Source organism: Motacilla alba, unplaced genomic scaffold, assembly GCF_015832195.1.
Source record: "Motacilla alba alba isolate MOTALB_02 unplaced genomic scaffold, Motacilla_alba_V1.0_pri HiC_scaffold_35, whole genome shotgun sequence".
Classification (NCBI taxonomy): domain Eukaryota; kingdom Metazoa; phylum Chordata; class Aves; order Passeriformes; family Motacillidae; genus Motacilla; species Motacilla alba.
The window spans coordinates 1,252,033-1,261,603 of NW_024037447.1; the positions used below are offsets into that span (position 1 = coordinate 1,252,033).

The 9,571-nt window shown below is 60.7% G+C and overlaps 1 protein-coding gene across 2 annotated transcripts; it reads left to right on the top strand.

Moving 5' to 3' along the window:
• Positions 1 to 5,863: 5,863 nt before the first annotated feature.
• On the top strand, positions 5,864 to 7,491 carry LOC119696756. 2 transcript variants are annotated; one of them, XM_038126595.1, is made up of 3 exons: positions 5,864 to 5,889; positions 6,050 to 6,228; positions 6,389 to 7,491. In XM_038126595.1, the coding sequence occupies exons 2-3, from the start codon at positions 6,152 to 6,154 to the stop codon at positions 6,939 to 6,941; spliced, it is 630 nt and encodes a 209-aa protein (XP_037982523.1). In that variant the 5' UTR covers positions 5,864 to 5,889; positions 6,050 to 6,151; the 3' UTR covers positions 6,942 to 7,491. The 2 variants fall into 2 exon arrangements, with proteins under 2 accessions (XP_037982523.1, XP_037982521.1); XM_038126593.1 differs by lacking the exon at positions 5,864 to 5,889 and having other exon boundaries at positions 5,941 to 6,228.
• Positions 7,492 to 9,571: the final 2,080 nt, after the last annotated feature.

The window sequence follows — 9,571 nt, forward strand, 5'->3', positions numbered from 1 at the left end:
AACCCGCCCCAAACCCGCCCCAAAAGCCGCCCTAAACCCGCCCCAAACCGTCTCAATCCCGGCCCAAACACGTCCCAAACCCGCCCCAAACCCGCCCCAAACCGTCTCAAACCCGCTCCCTTCCTCCCGGCCCGCGGGATTTTGGCCCCGTTCCGGAATTCCCTGGGAACCGACCCAAAACTTCCTGGGGTTTTGTGCGTGCCCGGCCCCGGGATGGCCCCGGCTCGGGAGGAACTGGTTTAACTGGTGGAACTGTCCCTCCCCCAGACCCCAGACTCTTTCCCGGGCCCAGGAGTCCCCCCTCAATCCCAGATCTCCCCCTCCCAAATCCCCACCCCAGCCCGGCCTCCAAGCCCGGCCCCTCCCAGCTCCGGGGCTCCTCCCTGATCCCAAATCCCATTTTTTAACAAAAAATTGTTTGGACCAAGAGCGAGAATCCCCCAATTTATTGAGCGGAGCAGAAAGGGAGCGAGGGAGATCTGGGTGGGGCACCCCAACTTGGGCCTGGCTGGGACACCCCAAACCCCGGGGTGTCCGTGAGGCTCCAGGGGTGTCCAGAAGGTCCCGGTGGCTCCCCCGAGGTTCTCCCGGGGCCCGCGAGGTTCTGCTGGAGGTTCCTCAGGTGCGAGAGGGGTTCCGGAGGTGCCCGTGGGGTTATGGAGGTACCTACAGGGTTCTGGAGGTGCTCACAAGGTTCTAGAGGGTCCTACAAGATTCTAGAGGTGCCTGCAGGGTTGTAGGTTTGAACACGAGCTCCTAGGAGCCTAGAAAATGGCAGAATTCAATGAACTGTAGGGTTATAGAGGTGTCTAAGGGGTTCTAAAAGCATGTGTTGGGTTCCAGAGGTGTCTGTGGGGTTCCAGAGGTGTCTAAGGGGTTTCTAGATGAGTCTAAGGGGTTCCAGAGGTGTCTGTGGGGTTTCTAGATTAGTCTAAGGGGTTTCTAGATGAGCCTAAGGTGTTCCAGAGGTGTCTAAGGGGTTTCAGAGGTGTCTAAGGGGTTCCAGAGGCGTCTAAGGGGTTCCAGAGGCATCTACGGGGTTCTGGTGATGTCTGCAGGATTCTCAGGCCCTCCAGGCGCTTCCAGGGCTCTCCTTGAGGTCCCGAAGAAGGTCCCGCAGGTTCTCACTCCTCCTGGACGTGTCTCCCTCAATAGCGGGTCTCTCCCCTGGCTTCCGCCCCCGATCCCCTCTGTTCCTGCAGCACCACCTTGAGGGTGGCTCTGGTGTCGCTGGACATGGTGGCCATCACCCTGACGGGGCCGTGGCTCAGCCGCGCGGTGCCGTGGCTCTGGTCTAGGATGACGCGGGTGAATTTGGTGTCCGGGCAGGAGCTGGAGTAGGTTCCACGGGCCATGCGGGCGTAGGTGGCCCTCAGCTGGCCCAGGTGGGCTTTACCTGGGGACAGCTCCAGGCCCAGCGCCCTGGAGGAAATCTTGCTGATGGTGTTGATGAAGTGGACGGCCAAGGTGAAGGAGTCGGCCTCGTAGACCAGGACCCCCGACACGCATGTGGTCCCCGCCACGCCCCAGAGCTGAGAGTCACCTGAGCAGTGGCAGATGTCACTGGAGCCAGGGAACAGCTCTGGCACGGGTGGCTTGGAGAGGTAGCCATGCCTAAAGTAGGTCCTGGGGGGAAAAAAACGTGGTGGGATCAGTGGGAGAGGCTGGTGAGGATGGAACAACCCCTGCGAGCTGATCCCACATCTTGGAAATCGATCGCTCCATGGGATGGGGATCCCGCCCGCAGCTTCCCCCAAGGGGTCCCCCCATAACGCCCCCAAACCTCACCTGGGGTTCCTCAGGGTGATGTCCCGGGTGTTGTTGGAGATCTGGATCTCCACAGAGTAGCTCAGTAACGACCCCATCGTGGCGCGGGATCTCCTCGGCTCCGGGATCTCCTCGGCTCCAGGATCTCCTCAGCTCCGGAATCTCCTCAGCTCCGGGATCTCCTCAGCTCCAGAATCTCCTCAGCTCCCAAATCTCCTCAGCTCTGGAATCTCCTCGGCTCCGGGCTCTCCCTGGTTCCAGAACCTTCTCCCCCCACTCCGAGGTCTCCTCCCGGTGCTCCCGGCACAGCCGGGGCCGTTTCCCCCCAAAAACGACCCCCTTGGGCTCAAGGTGTCCGAAACCAGAGGCTGATTTCTCAAAGAATGAGAGATTTCACTTCTGATTTCACTTCTGCTGGAGACTTCCCAAATCTGGCCCTTGCTCCTTTACCCCCGAATTTTGACACTTCCCAATCCCGGCCCCTTCCTCCCGGCCCGCGGGATTTTGGCCCCGTTCCGGAATTCCCCGGGAACCGACCCAAAACTTCCTGGGGTTTTGTGCGTGCCCGGCCCCGGGATGGCCCCGGCTCGGGAGGGACGCACCTGGGGCAGGAACCTGGGGGCGCCCCGGGGCGGCTTTGGGGTCCCTGGAAGGGCCGCGGGACTGGGTTGAACTGGTTGAACCGGTGGAACCGGTTTATTTCTCTACCTGAACCGGTTTAACTGCTGCTACCACTTTAACCGGTTTATTTCTCTCGTCTAACTGTTGTAACTGGTTTATTTCTCTCCCAGGACTGGTCTAACTGGTTTAACTGGTTTAACCGGTTTATTTCTCTATCAGAACCGATTGAACTGGTTGAACTGGTTTATTTCTCTCCCAGGACTGGTCTAACTGGTCTAACTGGTGGAACTGTCCCCCCCCCCCCCAGACCCCAGACTCTTTCCCGGGCCCAGGAGTCCCCCCTCAATCCCAGATCTCCCCCTCCCAAATCCCCACCCCAGCCCGGCCTCCAAGCCCGGCCCCTCCCAGCTCCGGGGCTCCTCCCTGATCCCAAATCCCATTTTTTAACAAAAAATTGTTTGGACCAAGAGCGAGAATCCCCCAATTTATTGAGCGGAGCAAAGAGGGAGCGAGGGAGATCTGGGTGGGGCACCCCAACTTGGGGGTGGCTGGGACACCCCAAACCCCGGGGTGTCCGTGAGGCTCCAGGGGTGTCCAGAAGGTCCCGGTGGCTCCCCCGAGGTTCTCCCGGGGCCCGCGAGGTTCTGCTGGAGGTTCCTCAGGTGCGAGAGGGGTTCCGGAGGTGCCCGTGGGGTTCCAGAGGTACCTACAGGGTTCTGGAGGTGCTTACAAGGTTCTAGAGGGTCCTACAAGATTCTAGAGGTGCCTGCAGGGTTGTAGGTTTGAACACGAGCTCCTAGGAGCCTAGAAAATGGCAGAATTCAATGAACTGTAGGGTTCTAGAGGTGTCTAAGGGGTTCTAAAAGCATGTGTTGGGTTCCAGAGGTGTCTGTGGGGTTCCAGAGGTTTCTAAGGGGTTTCTAGAGGCATCTAAGGGGTTTCCAGAGGCATCTACGGGGTTCTGGTGATGTCTGCAGGATTCTCAGGCCCTCCAGGGCTCTCCCTGAGGTCCCGAAGAAGGTCCCGCAGGTTCTCCCTCCTCCTGGACGTGTCTCCCTCAATAGCGGGTCTTTTCCCCGGCTTCCGCCCCCGATCCCCTCTCTTCCTGCAGCACCACCTTGAGGGTGGCTCTGGTGTCGCTGGACATGGTGGCCATCACCCTGACGGGGCCGTGGCTCAGCCGCGCGGTGCCGTGGCTCTGGTCTAGGATGACGCGGGTGAATTTGGTGTCCGGGCAGGAGCTGGAGTAGGTTCCACGGGCCATGCGGGCGTAGGTGGCCCTCAGCTGGCCCAGGTGGGCTTTACCTGGGGACAGCTCCAGGCCCAGCGCCCTGGAGGAAATCTTGCTGATGGTGTTGATGAAGTGGACGGCCAAGGTGAAGGAGTCGGCCTCGTAGACCAGGACCCCCGACACGCATGTGGTCCCCGCCACGCCCCAGAGCTGAGAGTCACCTGAGCAGTGGCAGATGTCACTGGAGCCAGGGAACAGCTCTGGCACGGGTGGCTTGGAGAGGTAGCCATGCCTAAAGTAGGTCCTGGGGGGAAAAAAACGTGGTGGGATCAGTGGGAGAGGCTGGTGAGGATGGAACAACCCCTGGGAGCTGATCCCACGCCTGGAAATCGATCCCTCCATGGGATGGGGATCCCACCAAGAGATTGCCCCAAGGGGTCCCCCCATAACGCCCCCAAACCTCACCTGGGGTTCCTCAGGGTGATGTTCTGGGTGTTGTTGGAGATCTGGATCTCCACAGAGTAGCTCAGTAACGACCCCATCGTGGCGCGGGATCTCCTCAGCTCCGGGATCTCCTCAGCTCCGGGATCTCCTCGGCTCCGGGATCTCCTCAGCTCCGGGATCTCCTCAGCTCTGGAATCTCCTCAGCTCCGGGCTCTCCCTGGTTCCAGAACCTTCTCCCCCCACTCCGAGGTCTCCTCCCGGTGCTCCCGGCACAGCCGGGGCCGTTTCCCCCCAAAAGCGACCCCCTTGGGCTCAAGGTGTCCGAAACCAGAGGCTGATTTCTCAAAGAATGAGAGATTTCACTTCTGATTTCACTTCTGCTGGAGACTTCCCAAATCTGGCCCTTGCTCCTTTACCCCCGAATTTTGACACTTCCCAATCCCGGCCCCTTCCTCCCGGCCCGCGGGATTTTGGCCCCGTTCCGGAATTCCCCGGGAACCGACCCAAAACTTCCTGGGGTTTTGTGCGTGCCCGGCCCCGGGATGGCCCCGGCTCGGGAGGGACGCACCTGGGGCAGGAACCTGGGGGCGCCCCGGGGCGGCTTTGGGGTCCCTGGATGGGGCACGGGACTGGGTTGAACTGGTGCAACCGGTTTATTTCTCTACCAGAACCGGTTAAACTGGTGTAACCAGTTTTAGCCGTTACACTGGGGAATTAACCGGTTAAACCAGTTACACCAATTACACTGGGGAATTAAACCAGTTACACCAGTTAAACCGGTTCTGATAGAGAAATAAACCAGTTACATCTGTTACCCTGGAGAATTAAACCGGTTACTCCAGTTACTCCAGCTAAATGAGTTGTGGTAGAGAAATAAACCAGTTGCACCACTTAAACCAGTTACAGCAATTAAACCAGTTCTGGTAGAGAAATAAACCAGTTAAACCAGTTAAACCGGTTGTGGTAGAGAAATAAACCGGTCGCACGAGTAACACTGGAGAATGAACCCAGTTACAACTGTTAAAGTGGAGAATCAAACCAGTCAAACCAGTTACTCCAGTTAAACCGGTTCTAGCAGAGAATTAAACCAGTTCCAACAGTTACCCTGGAGAAGCAAACCAGTTAAACCAGTTACTCCAGTCTGATGAGTGCTGGTAGAGAAATAAACCGGTTACGACAGTTAGACGAGAAAAATAAACCAGTTAAAGTGGTAACAGCAGTTTAACCGGTTCGGGTAGAGAAATAAACCGGTTCCACCGGTTCAACCGGTTCAACCCAGTCCCGCGGCCCTTCCAGGGACCCCAAAGCCGCCCCGGGGCGCCCCCAGGTTCCTGCCCCAGGTGTGTCCCTCCCGAGCCGGGGCCATCCCGGGGCCGGGCACGCACAAAACCCCAGGAAGTTTTGGGTCGGTTCCCGGGGAATTCCGGAACGGGGCCAAAATCCCGCGGGCGGGGAGGAAGGGGCCGGGATTGGGAAGTGTCAAAATTCGGGGGTAAAGGAGCAAGGGCCAGATTTGGGAAGTCTCCAGCAGAAGTGAAATCAGAAGTGAAATCTCTCATTCTTTGAGAAATCAGCCTCCGGTTTCGGACACCTTGAGCCCAAGGGGGTCGCTTTTGGGGGGAAACGGCCCCGGCTGTGCCGGGAGCACCGGGAGGAGAGCTCGGAGTGGGGGGAGAAGGTTCTGGAACCAGGGAGAGCCTGCGCCGAGGAGATTTGGGAGCTGAGGAGATTTGGGAGCTGAGGAGATCCCAGAGCTGAGGAGATTCCAGAGCTGAGGAGATCCCAGAGCTGAGGAGATCCCGGAGCTGAGGAGAGCCCGGAGCTGAGTGGATCCCGGAGCTGAGTGGATCCCGGAGCTGAGGAGATCCCAAAGGAGATCCCAGAGCTGAGGAGATCCCGGAGCTGAGGAGATCCCAGAGCTGAGGAGATCCCGGAGCTGAGGAGAGCCCGGAGCTGAGTGGATCCCGGAGCTGAGGAGATCCCAAAGGAGATCCCGGAGCTGAGGAGATCCTGGAGCTGAGGAGATCCCAGAGCTGAGGAGATCCCGGAGCCGAGGAGATCCCGGAGCTGAGGAGATCCCGCGCCACGATGGGGTCGTTACTGAGCCGCTCTGTGGAGATCCAGATCTCCAACAACACCCGGAACATCACCCTGAGGAACCCCAGGTGAGGTTTGGGGGCGTTATGGGGGGACCCCTTGGGGCAATCTCTTGGTGGGATCCCCATCCCATGGAGGGATCGATTTCCAAGATGTGGGATCAGCTCGCAGGGGTTGTTCCATCCTCACCAGCCTCTCCCACTGATCCCACCGCCTTTGTGCCCCCAGGACCTTCTTTGAGTGCGGCCGCTGCTCCAAGCCCCCCGTGCCAGAGCTGTTCCCTGGCTCCAGTGACACCTGCCACTTCGCAGGTAGCTCTCCCTTCTGGGGCGTGGCGGGGGTCCTGGCCTACGAGGCCGACTCCTTCACCTTGGCCATCCACTTCTCCAACCCCATGGACTACAACAAGTACTCCATGGAGCTGGGCCTGGAGCTGTCCCCAGGTAAAGCCCACCTGGGCAAGCTGGAGACCACCTACGCCCGCATGGCCCATGGAACCTACTCCAGCTCCTGCCCGGACACCAAATTCACCCGCGTCATCCTAGACCAGAGCCACGGCACCGCGCGGCTGAGCCACGGCCCCGTCAGGGTGATGGCCACCATGTCCAGCGACACCAGAGCCACCCTCAAGGTGGTGCTGCAGGAAGAGAGGGGATCGGGGGCGGAAGCCGGGCGAGAGGAACCCTGGGATGTCAAGGGAGACACGTCCAGGAGGAGGGAGAACCTGCGGGACCTTCTTCGGGACCTCAGGGAGAGCCCTGGAAGCACCTGGACGGCCTGAGAATCCTGCAGACATCACCAGAACCCTGTAGATGCCTCTGGAACCCCTTAGACACCTCTGGAACCCCTTAGACTCATCTAGAAACCCTTAGACTCCTCTAGAAACCATTTAGACACCTCTGGAACCCCTTAGACTCATCTGGAACCCCACAGACACCTCTGGAACCCTACAGTTCACTGAATTCTGCCATTTTCTAGGCTCCCAGGAGCTCGTGTTCACACCTAGAACCCTGCAGGCACCTCTAGAATCTTGTAGGACCCTCTAGAACCTTGTGAGCACCTCCGGAACCCCAGAGGCACCTCCAGAACCCCACAGGCACCCTCAGAACCCCACAGGCACCTCCGGAACCCCTCTCGCACCTGAGGAGCCTCCAGCAGAACCTTGCGGGCCCCGGGAGAACCTCGGGGGAGCCACCGGGACCTTCTGGACACCCCTGGAGCCTCACGGACACCCCGGGGTTTGGGGTGTCCCAGCCAGGCCCAAGTTGGGGTGCTCCACCCAGATCTCCCTCGCTCCCTCTTTGCTCCGCTCAATAAAATGGGGGATTCTCGCTCTTGGTCCAAACAATTTTTTGTTAAAAAATGGGATTTGGGATCAGGGAGGAGCCCCGGAGCTGGGAGGGGCCGGGCATGGAGGCCGGGCTGGGGTGGGGATTTGGGAGGGGGAGATCTGGGATTGAGGGGGGACTCCTGGGCCCGGGAAAGAGTCTGGGGTCTGGGGGAGGGACAGTTCCACCAGTTAAACCAGTTCCTCCCGAGCCGGGGCCATCCCGGGGCCGGGCACGCACAAAACCCCAGGAAGTTTTGGGTCGGTTCCCAGGGAATTCCGGAACGGGGCCAAAATCCCGCGGGCCGGGAGGAAGGGAGCGGGATTGAGACGGTTTGGGGCGGGTTTGGGGCGGGTTTGGGGCGGGTTTGAGACGATTTGGGGAGGGTTTGGGGCGGGTTTGGACCGGGATTGAGACGGTTTAGGGCGGGTTTTGGGGAGGGTTTGGGGCGGGTTTTGGAGCGGGTTTGGGGAGGGTTTTGGGGCGGGTTTGGGGCGGGTTTGGGGAGGGTTTTGGGGCGGGTTTTGGAGCGGGTTTGGGGCGGTTTTTAGGCGGGTTCGGGGCGGGTTTGGGGCGGGTTTAGGGCGGGTTTTGGAGCGGGGTTTGGGGCGGTTTTGAGGCGGGGTTTGGGCGGAATCGAAAGCGGAGATTTCCTGGGGAATCGCGGAATCCGAAACTCGGGATCCGCACCGGGAGGGAGCGAACCCGGCTGAGCCCCGGGAGCACCGGGAGGAGAGCCCGGAGTGCGGGAGAAGGGTCTGGAAGCGGGGAGAGCCTGAGCTGAGGAGATCCCGGAGCTGAGGAGAGCCCGGAGCTGAGGAGATCCCGGTGCTGAGGAGATCCCGGAGCAGAGTGGATCCCGTGCCAGGATGGCCGAAGAGCAGAATCCGAGCTATCTGACATTCCAGATCTCCAACAACACCGAGAACATCACCCTGAAGTTCCACAGGTGAGAACGGGGGGGGACATCAGAGGGACCCTCGGGGTGCAGGGAGGGGCAACGGGTGGGATCTTCATCCTGGGCTGGGATCATCCCCCGGGGCTTGGGATCATCTCCAGGGTTGGGATCACCTCCAGGGCTCGGGATCATCTCCAGGGTTGGGATCATCCCCAGGGTTGGGATCATCTCCAGGGCTTGGGATCATCTCCAGGGCTTGGGATCATCTCCAGGGTTGGGATCATCTCCAGGGCTTGGGATCATCTCCAGAGGTTGGGATCATCTCCAGGGTTGGGATCATCTCCAGGGTTGGGATCATCTCCAGGGTTGGGATCATCTCCAGGGCTGGGATCATCTCCAGGGTTGGGATCATCTCCAGGGCTTGGGATCTCCTCCCAGTGCTCCCAGCACCTCCTGGAGACCCCACCCCACCTCACGCTGATCCCACCCCTCCTGTCCCCCCCCAGCTTTGACCGGGAATTCCACGGCTCCCCCCGTCCCAACCCGGAGCTGCCCCCCGGCCTCTCCGACTGCTGCCAGATCTTCGGCGACCCCGACTCCCCGGGCGTGGAGCAGCTCCTGGTCTACGAGGCCGAGTCCTTCACCTTGGCCGTCTTTGTCCGCGTCCCCGGGCAGCCGGGCGGTTCCGCCGGCGCGCTGCGGCTGGAGCTGTCCCCGGACAAGGTTCACCTGCGCCACGGGGATGAGACCCGGGCCCGCATGAGGAGCGCGGGGGATCCTCCCGACCCCGACGGAACCGCCTCGGCCCGCTGCGCCTTCCCCGGGGAAACCTGGGGCTGCGTCCAGCTGAACGGCGGCCCCTGCAACGCCACGGCCGCCGTGTGCCACCGGCCCCGGCCGCTGCTCGTGATGGCGCTGGACCAACGCCAGCGCTCCGTGCACGACTTCCAAAGGGAAAAATTCCCCGACTGCGAGATCCTCTAGAAGCCCAGAGGCACCTCTGGACACCTGCAGGCACGGCAGGAACCCCACAGGCACCCCCAGAACCCCACAGGCACCCCCCAAACCCCACAGGCACCCCCAGAACCCCACAGGCACCTCCGGAACCCCACAGGCACCTCCAGAACCCCACAGGAACCTCCAGAACCCCACGGGCACCTCCAGAACCCCACAGGAACCTCCAGA

Coding starts and splice junctions, on each gene's coding strand:
- LOC119696756 (XM_038126595.1), top strand. CDS start 6,152: ATGGGGTCGTTACTGAGCCGCTCTGTGGAGATCCAGATCTCCAACAAC. Junction 6,229..6,388: donor ATCACCCTGAGGAACCCCAG/GTGAGGTTTGGG, acceptor TTGTGCCCCCAG/GACCTTCTTTGAGTGCGGCC.